Genomic DNA, 16489 nt, shown 5'->3' with positions numbered 1-16489 from the left:
ACACGAGGTCCAACCCCCTCCATCACACGTCTCACCATTTCCGGGTTTCTTAGTCAGAACAAATTAAGGTTTTGAAGGAGGAAACTGCCCTAAACTGAGAAGTTAGAGAGCAAACTCTCGAATGATTTACACACGTCCACGCTGCATCATGGATGCACTTTACTGACTGATAATAATTCCATAATATCAGACATTCACTTCTCCTCTTGTTGTGTCACTGAGCCGTGAGACACTGGGTGTGTATTCTTGTCTGGTAACCTGCTCTGTTTTGTTTGAGTTGAAGTGTAAAAATAGCCTGCTTACAAGTTTCCAAATGTTAGCGAATAAGGTGGGGAAGCCCATGGCTGCCAGGAGAAGAAGAAAAAATGACTATAAATTGTCATGAATGGTCAAATCAAAGTGGAAAGTCTGAGTTTAATTTGCTCTTTGGCCTGTTGTTATACAGTGAGAACATTAGATCTGCACACAGAGGCAGTGGATTTAAAATTACTTGAAAATTGGTTAAAATAAAGTGCTTTGCTATTGATTTTTAAGATTAGATTAACATCATCTGTGTGCATCAGCAGCCAAAAAGGCATCTACATTTCATATATCTACAGATGAGGGAAGTGACTCACCACAGTGCATGTGTGACTTTTATCTGATTGTGCATTTCTTGCATCATGTCCTGTATATGACTGTCACCTGCTGTTAGATGGTTCACATCCAGGTTGAATGGTTGGGGTTTTGGGGCCGGGATGAAGGCTGAACAAAGATTTCTTGGAGGCAGTCTCATAAACATGTGGAACAGTCTGAGCGGTGGGATGCCTTCAGTTGTGTTGGACAAAGATTTGCTTTGTGATGGAGTGAAACTAAGTGTTAATATAGTGCAGATTGCTGTCTGAGCTTTCCACCTGAGCTTCTTTGTTATTTATGTTCTTTGGCCCTTTGCCCTCTTTGTTGGGATGCTTGTTGCTGCTGGCTTTGGATGGTCCAACTCCACCATCCCATAGGTCATAGCGCGAGGCTACTCCATCAGGCAATCTGGGGTTTCCACATTACCAGAGGCTGTAGTCACAGATTTGTATGAATTTTAATCTTTTGGCATTTTGTATTATGTTGTTAACATGTCAATATGGTCAGGGTTAGGTTGAAAATACAGGGGGGAGTGTCATTATCTCACAGTTTGCTAATTCATATCTATTGTGATAAATGACGGTCCTGAAACTGCAGCCTCCAGTTCTGCCGAAACTCACTAATCCCATCAGGTAGTGCCGGGGTCCAAGGTGATTGACTCACTTTATAAGCCAGCCTCTAGTGTTCACTCATTTTCCAGCCCAAAAGGTTCCAGCATAATAGCCAACAGTGAAAAGATGAATAAAAGCACAATACTCACGTCAAAATCAATCAAATATCCTAATTAAAGCAATGATTCTGCTTTACTCTACAACTAACTATATATCATGGTTTATGTTTTATGCATGTTGAATTGGACTACCTTGTACACTTTTGAGTAGATTAATCTGCAGCGATGCTTCACCTTCTCTAAGATCTTCAGATATGTGGGATCACTTTTCTTTAGTTTAGAAAAGCAGAGCTGTTTTTGTCTATTTTACAACTGATCCAAGTTTTTTTTAACCCTTTATGCTGTTTGTCAGCCCATGAAGAAACACTTTGGAAACAAGTTGGAAAAATACTATTTTCACAGGAGAAGAAAGGTTTGAAAAATCCTTTTCTACCAATGTTGTAGAGTTAGACATACATTTTTTTGCCTCTGGGATTTATATAGTAAAAGTTTAAAGGTGTATGGAAAACAAATATTACAGTAAAGCACCTTGAATTTGAACCATCTATCTATCTATCTATCTATCTATCTATCTATCTATCTATCTATCTATCTATCTATCTATCTATCTATCTATCTATCTATCTATCTATCTATCTAATTAAGAGTATGGCTCCCCCTGCTGGTCGGGGACAGCAGTTGCAGGCACGCAGGGTCTTACTATCTCGTCTGAAAACCATGAAACTGTTTGAGTGTTTTTCTTGCACCATGTTGGTTCATGTCCCAGAGGATCTCGTCCTGCAACCCTTTGGCAGCATCAAGGTACAGGACAATGGGAGCACTCCTGTTTCTGTGAGGAAAAAGTTCAATTCTCACATATCTTTTCTCAGACGTCACGAAAAGGGCGTAGTTGTGTCTGTTGTTGCTAAGTTCCTTCAACACATCAAACAAGCAAGAAGTTGGCTCTGGAGCCAAAGAGGTTCGTTGTATTCGTCATATTTGAAATCCTGCCAGTCACCAAGGACTTATAAAAAAATTGTTTTGATGATCATAACAAGACCGGGTTTGAATTCCTGACACAAACCATTCTCTTTGGGTTATACTGAATGCTTCTTTGACAATTCTTTTATTTCTGCAGGGGTTATCTGTGAATCAGCCCGTCCACTCTGCAAAGCGCGCAGGACCTTCCAGTTCAGCGCTCCGCCATGAAAACGGGGGCGTGTGCGTAAATGGCGCACACATGGGGCGCAGCAGAAGCAGTCGCCAGGGACACACAGTCTGTTCGACAGCAGACATAAAGGGTTGTTCTGTGAAGTCGAACTTGGCTACTCGACAGGTTCTTGTTTGTCTTTGACAGGAGATCCCCCAAGCGCCTCTCCAACTACCAATAAGACAGAATACACCGTATGACATCCGGTAGGTTTTTAAAGTAAAGGCCTGAACTGTCGGTGAAAAACAACAACAAAACAACCGAAAAACATCCACACTGACAGTCACATCACTGCACTGTTACAGTATCCTGCATCTACTTTGAATATAGTGATGAACTGATTTAATCTGGATCAATCAGGGCAGGGGCACATAATCCATTTCCTCTGTCATAACATTTGCTCTTAGATATACATCGAGTCGGCTTGCTTCTCTGTCAAGTGGACTATCAAAGTTTTAAAACTAGACTCTACGTGCCGGCTGCAGTTAAACCACAACATCCTTTGTGCATCTCCGGCCACAGGCCTCTCCCCTTTTCTGTCTTCCTTTAGTTTGCCTCTTTGCACTCCAGTAGCCCAAGCGCTGCTCTACAGTACACACGGCTCATAATCAATCATTAAATCATGAGATAAACCACGATTACTGTCATACATCTTCATTCACACGTTTGAAAACAGCTGGGTCAAAACTAACAAATGTATGTTATGTTTTCACAATGACATAAGGTGGAATATTTGATTCTTACAAGTTTTTTAGTATGATACAGTGACGATTAAATCATTAATTGCAAGTATTTGCATGACTGATAATTGTATACCGCGACATGGCAACAAGACTGGGTGACACTGAGGTTTGATAATCAATTAGGTAACCACAAAGTAATCACTATGTTGAAAGGTGGTGCTTAATGTGGTGCTAAATAGAGTTTGTCAAACGTTGGTAACATTCACACGTGCACTGCGCATACAAATCACATTTTAAACGTGTTTTTAAAGGATGTTGCTGCAGCAAACCCTTTCTGGATGTTGTAATGTGATTACATCACACTGCGGTTTGAACAGGTTTATTTCATACTAGGAACTCAGTAAATGTATTTATAATGTGAGGTGCAGAAAGTCTGCAAAAACGTGGAAGTATTCCCTCTCGTGTTGTTTGGGTAAACTGTAAACTGACACGGTGGAAAGGAAATTTGGATTTGGCTGCAATGTTTGAACGTATAATTTTTACAGTGATTTTTTTCTTTTCTTTTCGTAGTAAAATAATTAGAAAAACAGCTGAATCACTGGACTCACAAAAACACCGGACAACACCTTGACCTACATAAAGTTTTGATGAGGTAACCGGTGCTTGTATTGGAACAGATTTTTAAAGGAACAGGCAACCCAAAAACTGAGAACCTGGCAGCTCTGAGGCGCCACCTGTTCCTGAGTTTATTCTGAAGTACATCTGCAGTATTTCCGGTGTATCTGCGCCTTTTCTCTGTCCGGCTTGACGCGCCTCCCCTCTGTGCAGCCGTGCATCGGGGCTGAAGCCGCATAAAAGCCTTTCCATAATGCGGGCGTGAGGTGCTCCGCGTAGTAAACGGAGGGGATCCGGGAGGAGGACAGCGGAGGCGTTCCTGGGGTTTGTCCGAGCCTGTCTGCTCAGGAAGAAAAAAAAAATGTCGAACCGAAAGCACCGGGACAACCAGGAGATCTGCGCCCGCAAGGTTCGGGAGCTGGCCCAGTCCGGAGTAAACAAACACTGCTTCGAGTGCAACCAGCCCGGGGTGACTTACACCGACATCACGGTGGGCAGCTTCGTCTGCACGTCCTGCTCCGGAATGCTGTGAGTAGAAACCCGCCGCAGGGTTTCATTACTGCACATTTAGCATCCCTGAGAGGACTAACAGATACTGACAGAGCAGCAGAGTAAAAGTACCAGGCCTGAGATCGCACCGTGCACCGCCCTCACACAAGCCTTACAGTGTGTTATTGCATTTTCTGCACGTTAACAGGGGGTGTCGGTGCGCTGCAGCTGTCCAGGATGTGCGCGCACATTAATTTACGCAGTGTCTCCCTCTCTGTCTGCGTGTCTTCCAACAGCTTCATAAACGACAGACCGCTAGTTGGTCATTTTCCAGCTCTGAGTTACGTTTCATTTCGTCATGGTGCAGGTTTGATACTCTGTCTCTCCAGGCTCCTCTCCAGTGTGGGCGTGTGCGTGCGTGTGCGTGTGTGTGTGTGTGTGTGCTGTCACAATTTGTTCTGCATGTTCAGCCTAGTCCCAACACTCCTCAGGAAGACGGGTTCAGCACTGTAGTGAGTTATTGCGCAATCCTGCACAGCAGTGTCCCACTTTGTGTCCCCAGCATGGAGAAATTAGACGGCTCTAGTAACTGAAAACCTATGTTTTTCTTTCACCAGGGTGTGTGTGTGACACCTTTTCCACAACAGATCTGCCCCTAATTCACAGTCACGTGTCAGATACTCCCCCTCCCACCTGCCCCCCCCCCCCTCCCCTCCCCTTACTGTCCTGGACATGTGGGCTCACAGTCTTCACACTTTGCTTGCTTATTTTGCTCACTCCACCTCTACTCTGTGTCCCAGGAGAGGCCTCAACCCTCCCCACAGGGTCAAGTCTATCTCCATGACAACTTTCTCCCAACAGGAAGTGGAATTCCTCCAAAACCATGGCAACGAGGTGAGTGACGTTCCACATCGGGGCTGATGTACCTGTACCTGACTTTTCAAAGAGTTTTATCTTGTGTTTTTTGTTTTTCATCTGGTCCTAGTTCTGATTTAATGCCCCCTGTGAAGGTTTTTCACGTATAACATGAACTAATCTGTGCTTAATTCGGCCCAAAATCAAACAGTAACAGATCAAAACGTTTCTTAATGTCATTTGTGAAGAGAAGACTGACCCATATTTTTACTACTGAAAAATACCTGCACCTTCCTGAAGTCCTAACATCTCTGAATTACTTTTACTTCACTAATTACTACTCCGATATACCTGGAAATATGCAGTTATGGACATGTTTTCTATGCTACATACTTACTTTTTTAAAGTAGCATTTTACTCAATAATAAGGATATTATGTTAATAAATTGTTAATGTGTTTTTATATATGAGATACGTGGTCATTACATGTCGGTATCGTCCCTCTAAACCAACCGAATCTCTTGAGGTACAGTCAGGTTGTCATGACAACCAGCAACCACCGAGCTGTCAAATCTCCATTCTCAGCTACTGCTCATTTTTAGTGTTTTAACGAGCCAATTTTGACACCCATTGTTTATTTATACACTTTGAAAAATCCATTTTATTTATTTATTTATAATTATTATTATTATTATTATCATTTTCTTAACATGGTTTAATTTAGTTAAGACTGTCTGATAAAACTGGTGGGAATAAAAGTCCTCAGCTCCCAGTTTGGGAACCACTGGTGAAGGCTGCACTCAGTTCCAGAGCTGACACCACACAGATGATCGGTGAAGTGTTTCAGGCTATCGGGACGAGTGCTCAGTGGTTTTTATGATCTGGTTGAGGACCTGGATGTGTGTATCTGTGTGCGTCGGAGTCAAGTATAATGTGCAGTGAAGTAGAGGTGTATAGCGTCCAGATTTCCCAACTCGTCCTCTTCTAAAGAGCGATCCGGCCAGTCATGACTCACAGTCAGTAATATTTGCCACTCAGTCTTGCACCACTGATGAGAAACTCTCTTTGTGCTTGGAGAGATTCTCCCACTCCAAATGTCAAACAAAAATAGAGACTGTGGTTTTTTTATCCTCCAGCAAATAGACGGCAGCCGTTACTGCTCTTCTGAGGCCAAGCTGAGCTGTTTGGTTCCAAAGTGTTTACCAGCATTATGTGTGTGTTCAGGTTGGGAGAAGGACTTGGCTGTGTGTGTTTGACCCGAAGGCTGATGGCTGCCCTGACATGAAGGACTCTCAGAAGTTCAAAGAGTTTCTCCAGGATAAATATGAGAAGAAAAAATGGTGAGAATTCAGCCCTATTTCTCACGACATGCTGATGCAACCAGAGACAGGGCTCGGAGGTGAATAGGGCTGCAAAAGGAGGATTATTTTTATAATTTTCTGATTAATCTTCCATATCTACGAAGTGCTTGGTTCAGAAAATGAGAGAATAATGCCCATCTTGTTGCTGTTTTATTAACAAACTATACAAAACTCCAAATTTCAAGTGTATTTTGATATCTGAAGAGAAGCAGAAAACGATCAGTTTTGGAGCAGGAAGCTAAACTAAAGCAGCGAGGAGATAACAGAAAACCTAATTAAACAAATGAATGACTTGTTACTTGGTGATTTAATTATCGAGGATTTGTTTCTTGACTGTTCTGTGTGTTGTTTTGTTGCTGCATGAACCACGTTTTGTTGAGATCTAGTTTACAGACATTTGTCTTGATGTTTAAAGAAAATCTCTGGTATAAATCAGAATTCTGTTACCTCAATGATGGCACGTCATCCAGAACCAGATGCACCTAAATAGACCCAAATAGTGATACTCTCACCACCATATGGGAAATGGTTATTTTGCAGGAATGCTTGTGTCTTCTTGATCTCCTAATGTAATACTTGCAGACTATTATACACCTTGCTCTTGGCGTACAAACCCTTCAGAGATGGCTTTGTTTCCTTTTTCTAACAATTAGGGCTCATACAATGTTTTAGGCTGAATTTATGTAGAATTACAGACAACTCAAAGGTTTCTTTTTTTGCACCTCTGTTAAGACATTTTCCTTCAGCCTCAAGCTTGCTAATTAGCAACCATTAGCAAGCTAACATGTCTAAATATGACTGTGTCTAAATATGACTGTGAACATGACATTTAGTAACATAATGTCTGCTATGTTAGTCATTGTTTAATCTGAAAGGTATTACTAAATGCTACACAAATTAAGTGTGTTGTTTTTACTATTATTATCCTAAATATTATTGGAGCACGTTAGCTTGCTGGCATTAGCATTTAGCTTGCAGCATAGCATCGCTGTGTATCAGCTGAGCTCCACTGACCTGTTAGCATAAAGTCAGTTTTGCTTGTAAATTAAGAACATTCATACGATAGTTGGGCAAAATATAAATAGTTTATGATTAATTTTAAGAGGTTTCTAAGAGCAACATTAGAGCCAAACAGCAGCTTATTTCCTTTGTTCCAGAATTAGACTCTCATTGTTTGAAATGAAGGCGCCTACTCAGAAAACTTACAGTAGCTCATGCCTACTACATGCTTTTGTGCTGAAAATTGAACAGTCATTGTTTTGAGTTTTGTTTGAAGCCCTAAAAATGTTTTTTCAGGATGTTTAGTAATTAGAGAACTAAATGTCAAGCTGTTAATAGTGTTTTTTTAAGCCACATGGTGACACAGATTCACTTTATGTTTTTGTTTTGCAGGCATTTTTCCAAAAGTAAAAACCGGAGGGATGTGGAGGGTCCCTGGAGTCCAGGGGTCCAAGCTGGGCCCCCTTCCCATGGTCCTCTAACAAGCCTATCAAGCCAGGGCCTGCCCCATAATTTGCCTCCTAATGCCAGATCTACAAGGCCACTGGTGAGAGGAAACATGTTTCCTTGTTGTTCACAAAGGGGATGAAGATTATGATGAAGATAATGTAGGAGAAGTGAGAACATATTAGAAAAAGAGGAAATGAAAGGAGGTAAGTTCTTCAAAGTGTGCTTTAAAAAAAAAGAGCGAGAGAGAAAGGGAGGTAAATAAACCACCTGAATTCATCTCTATACTACAGCCCAGAGACTGTTGGGTTTGACAGGCAGAGGTTCAGGTAGCCTTGACATCAAAGGCTCTGCTTATGAATTATTGAGAAATGATGAAAGAGAATCACTTCATTTGTCTTTACGTCTTTTTCTACTTCCCATCTGCATCTTGCTCTAACCCCTCCACGTCTTGTCCTCCAGTCTCAGTCCCAGCTGCCATCATGGGATCGAGTGCCTGTCATCTCGCCTGCCGACATGCGTACAGACGCTTTCACCGCTCGGCCATCGCGCTCCCAAAGCTTTCGAGATCCCCCTCTGAAAGGTCCGTGCTTCATCTTTATGGATGGATTTTGATCTTTTTCTGCATGATTCTTACCACTTCTTCTTCTTTTCTTCTTCTCTGTGGTACAGATCCCACCCTGTGTGGTATAGAGAGGCAGCGACCAGGCTCCCTGTCATCAACAATGGGAGGTCAGAGCCACGCCCCCTCATTCCCTGCCCTTCCACGGCCTTCAGGTGCGCTTTGTTTTCCCTCCTCCCTAAAAAATGCAAAGCAGAGAGGTGCATTTGTAGCCTGTGTTATTCTAATAGTACCACACTTGTTAAAAATGCCTTTATGTCATCATGTTGCCACTCTGGCTTGCTTTTCCTGACATACAAAAGTGAGCAGACTGCTCAGCTGGCGGTTTATGACACAGTTTCCTATGAAATCGGTGACGCTTTCCTCTCTTTTCTGTTTGTGTCTATCGTATGTGACTCCTCTCTTCTCCAACCTCGTAGCCAGTAGCTCTTTCAAAAACCACTTCACTTTAGGTAAGACTTGATGCTTTTGAATGTGTGCTGAATGGCTGAAATCAATAAGCTCTTCCATGCTGTATCATTTATAATAGATGGCCTGTCTGTGGGTCGTGCTGGCGCTGACTGCGCCTCACATGTATGTGAATTTATTTTAGAGCAGTTCGATGAAAGGCTCGGTGCTTCACACTCTCAGCCATCAGAATCACCGCTAGCCGGTGTCACATACTGCAATTGGGGTCAGTATTTTTCTCCATCAGTCAGATTTCCCACTTCAAAGCCTATATGTGAGAGCTGCGAGACTCAAGGAGACTCGCACACATACTGTGGTTCCCTCAGAGGGAAACGTACAACTTTAAAGTCGGGCTATTTTTAGGCCATAGCTGCTGCTGCCCCCGTCAGCAGAGGGCTGCTGATATTTCGCACGACGTTGGTGTTGAAGCACTTGAAAACTATGTAGGGCGCAGCTGTAATCCCACGTTAACATCCCAAACAAGTATTCTTGGAAGTTCAGGTATGCTCGCAGAGATATCTCGGGCTGAAGCTCCACAGACACATTATACACATGATCTCATACCCCCAGAAACACGCAGCCTGACTCCCGTAGGCTTTATATCAGCGGTTTATCTGAATCAGGTCAGGTCTGGTCTCTGTCTCCGACTCCTCGGCTGATAGAAGAAGATGGATTTTCATTCTGTCCACATGCAAACAGCTCGCTGACTGATACCAGCATGTTCTGTGGCTAATGTTTGCCTGCTACATGCAGCGATGCTGATATCCTGCCTTTGTTTGAATTTAAGAATTGTTGGCTTGCTGCTGCACTTTTTTTTTTTTTTTAATGCTTAAAGACAATAATAGTTTGTTCTGCATTTACCACACGCCAAGCTAATCCTGCCACTGATAAGCATGTAAATGTTATCATAGAGCGAGATCATTTGCTTTTGTTTGGTAGTGTGTGTGCGGTGGCCCTGAGGGGCAGAACGCAACAACACTGGACAAAAAATACATATCTTTATAGAATAGAATAGAAAAATACTTTATTCATCCCCCAATGGGGGAAATTCAAATTAGTCAAGTAGCTCAAAAAAAAATTATTAATATTTACAATGATTGTATATTAACAACAACAATAATAATACCAATTCTAATAAAAATACTACTACTAACTAATAATAATAATAATAAATGACTAAATAAATCTATATTTATATAATATATATCATATATATATATAAACAATAGCATTACATTGCATTACAAATTAGACTAAATTAAACCTTATTATACATGTAAACTCGAATAATATCCCTTCTGTTATTTCTGTCTTTATTAGTTCACTGATCTGAAGTTGACACGATAAATTATCTTTTTTTTTTTTCAATGAATTTAATGAGTTGAATTGTTTCTTAAAGCTGTCTCAAGGCTTTCAGCCATAGTCTTCCTCAGTAGTTGGAGTCGGCTTGTTGCCTCTGAGGTGATCAAAAGCACCCGATAAATGAACACCGAAGCGAGGGTAAAATAAACTGCTGAGTTCAAAGCATGTGAATGCTGAACAGTTTGCGTCAGCGTTGCTTCTTACGCAACTTACTGTGTTGTGGAAAAACAAAATGAACTATGGATTAGGTCTGTCATGAGTATGATTCACTAAATCATCGTCCAGACTGAGAATCCTTCAGGAAAAGCAGTCGGAAGTATAATTTCTTTGGCATATTTACCACAAAGTAAAAGTTTGTTGACACAGCAGGTTTGAAAGATGCAAAATTTTAGCATCATCGTTGTTACTTCTGTTTTTATCCGTGTCTCTGCACTGGGGCTCAGTCTTGTTTTCTCCCTCTCAGGTCGTACAGTGTCGGCCTCAGGGGCCACGGGGCCCTTCAGAGCCTTCCCCAAGTCCCTCAGCGTGGACTTTGGAGGTCTGAACCACTCCCAGCCGCAGGCCCTGTCTCTGTCCAGGCCGCAGCAGCAGCCCGTCGGCGTCAACCAGACGACTCCCCCGCTCGGCAGCTCCAGCGGCCGGGACAAGTACGCCGCTGTGTCGCAGCTGGATAGCGTCTTTTCTGAGCCGTCGCCAGTTGCGGGTATGAAATGTTTGTGATCCCAACAGATTTTACTCGTATCTTTTTGCTGATTTGTAGAAGAGAGTTTGAGCCGTGTGGAACATTAGTAAGTACAGTTAATCAAGCACAACATTTTTTGCCCCTTTAGCTTCATCACACAGCTACTGTTATTTTAGAGGAAACTCTATTTGCTCTTAGTAGTATCACCCATAAGTCATATATGCCCTAAACTGACAAAAATGAAAACAAATCTATAAAACCGAGCTTTGATTTGTCCTCTTCCCCCTAATTAATCATTTCTCAGGCCCTTTAAGTGTGTCTGCTGACCTAGAATGAATGTTATCTGTAACTACATCAATTACAAGGTACGCAGAGCATTTTTTTACATTCTTTGACGTTAAAGAGGACCTGATAACTTCCTTCAGCAGATAGCTAGTGGAAGCAGAGGGGGAGTTTGAGAATGCGTGTGATCCAGATTGTCACGGCCAGCTCACTTAGGTTGCATAACGTCCATACTCCAAATGCCAAGGCTTGGAGCAGCTGAATTATGCTCAATGTGTTTGCTCCAGATCACGCACAGTCTGATCCAAAGGACCTTGTTGATTTGTTTTAAAACGATCGGCTCTATTTGTCTAAATACCATAGCTGGTTTAATGCACACAATGCATGTGAGGGATCCCTCTACAAGAAGCCCTTTTGTTTTCCAGCTTCATAACAGCCTCCCCTGCCTGGCTGAGAGAGAAGGTTATTGATTTTCTGCCCGGGATGTCTTTGATTCATCTCGTGGCTGAACACAGAAATTATGTTTTATTCAGTTAATTTCTGTCGTCTCTGATGACATGCACATCAGGGATTAACAGTTTGACCTCTTTTTGCTCGTATTTCAAGGCGAAAGTAGCATTTGATCTCTTGAATTAGGGTAAGGGTTGGTTATGGTACGCTCTGGTGTGTTTGTATGTGTCTTAAAATGCTTGTTTGCAGCTCCACCTAGTGGCCCTCCGCAGTACAGCGCCATCTTCGGCAGCAGGCTCTCGTCCAGTTCCACTCCTGCCAGGTAGGAAGAGAAAAACAGTCTTGCCGAATGAGCTTTTCTTTAACCTGACAGGTTTTTCAATTTCCTACGAAATTCTTGAGCCCTTTAAAGGTCAAATCCTGATCGATCCTCCATTTTTCCACTTCTCCCCAGCTCCCCTGGCGCCGATACCGTCTCTGGCTCCCAAACTTTTGCAAGTAAGTACAGAGCACGAACCACATTGATTCCCCCTGCATTTACATTCACTCCCTTCATCTTCAGTTGTCCAACACCCCTAATTACACTGAGATTCAGAGTGGGTTTGTATAGTCAGGAATGTACCCTGTTCACCCAACACACTGTGAATTATCTCCTGCCTCCTACCACCCCCCTCCCTCCTCGGGTGTCTCAGATTTCCCCAACCCATTCAGCTCCAGCTCCAGCTCCAGCTCGGCTTCCCAGCAGCCTGTTGCCCTCTCCCCCAGTAACCCCTTCAGCAGCTCCTCAGGAGGTAAGCTCCAAATCCGGGGACTCTCAGGCCTGCCACTCTGATACTTCCTACTTTTTAAAGACTTCAGAAAACTACTGTTTCAGTAGCTTCTTTATGTCAGGACTTAGAATTTAGAAGGACTTGAAGTGAAGTACAGTTATTGTTGTTTCAGTCAGAAATTAATACATAATGTGATGCTCAAAGGGGCAATATGAGGTATGAATGAAAGTGAAGAGCCCTTCTCCACATGTGAAATGATCTAAAATGGAAATATGTGGAAAGGAAATCAAGGCATTTGTGACGAAGAAACAAGATTTCGATCTGAATCTAAACCTAATCTGACTCGAAACAGTTGGGGTCAGTGGAAAGTGACGTTTCTGACAGGCCACAGAGCTCGTTGCAGCCTCTTCTCTGGATAAGCACAGAGACAAAGAGGAGGGCAGCTCTCTGCTGTTTCCCCTTCAGTTGAATTCAGCTGTTTTCTTCATGGACTAACAGCCGCTGTCTGATGTGGCTGAACGTGGGTGGTTCTTTCTCTCCAGGTGATTCCAGTCCGTTTGTCACTTCGCCCACCTCAATTTTTCCTCCGTCCGCCTCCTTCCCAGCGCCAGCCACCCAGAATGCATTTCCTCATGAGTCAGCCAACAATCAAGAAGCCAACGGTGAGATTTGTTTTAACTCTTTATTTGTCAAATTTTGTGTGCTGGAGAGTGTATGTAGTCAAATTGTTCAATAAAGAGAGTTAAAAACAATCATTCTCTGAACATAACTGTTACTCACATGGATTTCTTTCTCATAATAAATGCAAATAAACCTGAAATCTTCTATATATCTATATATCTATATATAGATATATAGATATATCTATATATATATAGATATATATGTATATGCTTTTATAAAGAAAAAATGCCATATATTTGTGTCTTTAGCTTCTCAAATGTTAAAGATTTGCCACCTCGGCCCATTTTTCTGGGCTCTTAAATGAACCTCTGGACTGTAGTTTGCCCTAAATTTCAAAACTTCCCCTCTTACACACCAATCAAGTTGCAGTAGAGATGATTTCATCAACAATGAAAACTATTATCAGCTGCAGATCTGGGATAAGACCATGAAACAATCTCTTAACGGTAACATTGTAGAACAGACTAGAAAAGCTTTGTTTTTCCTCACATGAACACAAAGAAAATCCTAAAATACAAGTTAATTTTGAGCATGACATAGTGGCAAAGCTCCACTTCAACCGTAATGTGGCACCGGAAGAGAAAGAAAGAAATTTTATTTTTTTGTGTTTTTAGATGGGCTCAAATTATCTATAGCTTTAACCCTGAGAGGCTCAAATGATGGATGAAACCTCAAAATCTTTGTGGATGTGAAATCTCCATCTCCTTTAGAGATGGCCTGCTGTTTGAACTCATTAACATGACACCACGTTGAAAATGAGACCACAGAAACCCCATATTGACTTTACAGCATGTTTACAGGTTAGTACAGCATTTAGTCTAATAACCAAGAGGCCCTTTGCTACTTTATTAGAGGAGTTACTCAGTGTACCTGCATGATGTCTCCGAACTATTCATCTGTTCACCACACCTGCTTCATGCTGAGACCAGAGGAAAACTTTGAACAGTTAGCCTTTGGACTGTGGGATTAAAAAAAAAAAACTCAATCTACACACAGCACTCACCATAAATGCTGATTTCTGAGCAGTCTACAAATTAATGGATGATGGCTACGTCCATCTTGATTGACCGACTCTCAGAGCCACACATTCCGACAGTAATCTCTTCATTTCAGCAAATGTCCTGTAAACTGTTGCCGCTAAACCACATGAACGTGTTTATGGCGTGACTTTAAGACAGAAAAGCGACAAATAATTTAGCTGAGTGGATTTTGCCTCAAAGCGTTGAGTCAAAGCGTCGGCTGCCTCTGTTACACGGAGCCGGGATGCATCCTCCCTCTGCACATGCTTCGTTACTTCAGCAGCGACCACCAGCAGTCCACAAATACCCGCCGACACGCCCAGCTGCTGCTGCGGTTTCCTGTTTCTGTCCCCACACCGCTGACCATGTTTGTGTTTTTCCTGTCATGTTTCGTGCGTCCAGGTTTTGCCTCCTTCCCTGCCTCCGAATCTCAGTCCAAAGTTCCTCGCTCCATGTCTGTGAACCCGTTTACGGTGAGTGCGCGCGAACAAGTGCACTTCAGGCGGGATAAAAAGGGGGGAACTGGTTGGTGGGTTTCTTTAGCAGGTTGTCTGTGAGCTTTAGGAGGTGCAGTAAGTGAGCTATTTCTCACCCTGCCACTCTTGTCTTACAGGGGAATGTTTACCCCAGTCGGGGGACGTCGAGAAATCCTTTCATCTGACCCCTCCCCTCCTTACTTCTCTGGGAATCGAGGGAGAAGTGAACTTGAGGAGTTGCTGCCATTTCAAAGCCTCTGGAGTGTTTTCACCCTATCGGGGAGGGTCGGACTTTCCTCCCTCCCTCCCGCTCTCCCCTTTTGTGTCTGTGTTTACGTGTTTACGGAGGGGAAAAGAAAAAAAAACGTGTGAATGTAATTATGAAACTGTACGTATGGGAGTGTCGGCCTGCCATGTTTGTACCTACTGTACGTCAAAAGATGTTTGTGTGCCAGTAGATGCCACCTCAGGGCTCGGTGAGAGTCACGAGTAAGCAACGCCTCTTTAATTTTACCCAGAAATGCACACGTATAGTACACACACACACACATGCTGCTGCTGTGCTTTCATCTCCTGCTTACAAGTGCAAAAAGACACACACATGGAAAAAAAAAAAGCCCACCGGTAAAAGAAAAACGTCCTCTGCTTTAATACCGTCGAGTCTGAGCGGTCGACAGGCCAGCCGGGACTTTGACCCCACATCACGAGTCTTTACAAATCGTTTTAACAGCCTTAACAACCTCCTGATGCATGTGAATTAGCGTCTCAAGAGAAGACGGACTTGTCTCTGTAGTGTGTGTGCGTGAAACATGTTTGCATTTGTTTTGTTTTTGTTCGTTTGTTTCGTCAGGTTTCCTCTGAAGGACGATCTACGTTTCCCATTCTCAGGCTGCATGCGCTTAGAGGGCTACAAGGAGATGCTACTGAATGTAAAAGCAAATTTCAGAAAAACTTAAGTAAAATCTGTATAAAATCTTCATTGCTTCATGTACCGGACCAAAATGCTTTCACTCTGTTTTATTTGTATCTTTTTTTTTTTTTGGTTGACCTGGAGGTTTGGTTGATCTCCCTTATTTTGCCAAAAAAAAGAGAGAAGAGATTCATGTATTAACGTCTTTGTAATTACCAGTATTCATGTTCATAAAATCAACTTGTTGCTTCTTAAGATAGTTTCACAATTTCTATGCGTCTCTTTTTTCTGTAATTTTTATTCACATTGGAAAAACACGCTGAGTCATACAAGAAGTTATAGCTTACAAATATTTTATATTTATCTCAATTTCCTCATAGTTAGCACATTTTTCTCACATTTAAGATGAAAATGAACCAAAGACAACGCTGTAAACGTATTTAGAAAGATTCACAGAGCTCAAATATGAAGCGTAGCTACATCTAAGTGTTGTATCTAATATTATATCTACATTTAAATGTTACACTTAAATCCGAATATCATATCTAATTCTTAATGTCATCTCAAAATCTTAGATCTAAATGTTTCGAAAATATGCAAATTGACCCCGCCCACAAACCTGCCTAAAGCCAATCATGGCCGATTGGTTTCACCTCTCGTCCAATCAACTGTTGTGGGCGGGGTAATGCGCTCGTCTCTGTGTGGATTGGTAAAGAGCACAATAAGGGGTGGGGTCAATTAGCGTGTTTTCAAACGTTTAGATTTAGATATAAGATTTAGCATTTAAATCTATATTTAACATTTAGTTGTAGATATAACATTTAGATTTAGATATATTTGATAAAACATTTAGATGTCCGCT

The 16489-nt window shown here is 42.1% G+C and overlaps 1 protein-coding gene and 1 long non-coding RNA gene across 4 annotated transcripts; both read left to right on the top strand.

The window, feature by feature from the left end:
- Window positions 1–2133: 2133 nt before the first annotated feature.
- LOC142368867 (uncharacterized) lies at window positions 2134–3760 on the top strand. Its single transcript, XR_012767442.1, has 3 exons — window positions 2134–2243; window positions 2403–2680; window positions 3728–3760. It is a non-coding gene; the product is annotated as an uncharacterized LOC142368867 (long non-coding RNA).
- Window positions 3761–3951: 191 nt separating this feature from the next.
- On the top strand, window positions 3952–15882 carry agfg2 (ArfGAP with FG repeats 2). Of its 3 annotated transcripts, XM_075451068.1 has the most exons (14): window positions 3953–4300; window positions 5062–5155; window positions 6341–6456; window positions 7870–8023; window positions 8386–8506; window positions 8596–8700; window positions 8965–8997; window positions 10818–11057; window positions 12018–12090; window positions 12223–12266; window positions 12461–12559; window positions 13081–13200; window positions 14644–14714; window positions 14855–15882. In XM_075451068.1, the coding sequence occupies exons 1-14, from the start codon at window positions 4134–4136 to the stop codon at window positions 14900–14902; spliced, it is 1485 nt and encodes a 494-aa protein (XP_075307183.1). In that variant the 5' UTR covers window positions 3953–4133; the 3' UTR covers window positions 14903–15882. The 3 variants fall into 3 exon arrangements, with proteins under 3 accessions (XP_075307185.1, XP_075307183.1, XP_075307184.1); XM_075451070.1 differs by lacking the exon at window positions 12461–12559 and having other exon boundaries at window positions 3952–4300; XM_075451069.1 differs by lacking the exon at window positions 8965–8997.
- Window positions 15883–16489: the final 607 nt, after the last annotated feature.

The sequence above is a fragment of the Odontesthes bonariensis genome, chromosome 19 (assembly GCF_027942865.1).
Source record: "Odontesthes bonariensis isolate fOdoBon6 chromosome 19, fOdoBon6.hap1, whole genome shotgun sequence".
NCBI lineage: Eukaryota > Metazoa > Chordata > Actinopteri > Atheriniformes > Atherinopsidae > Odontesthes > Odontesthes bonariensis.
This window is presented reverse-complemented; position numbering and strand designations above follow the sequence as displayed.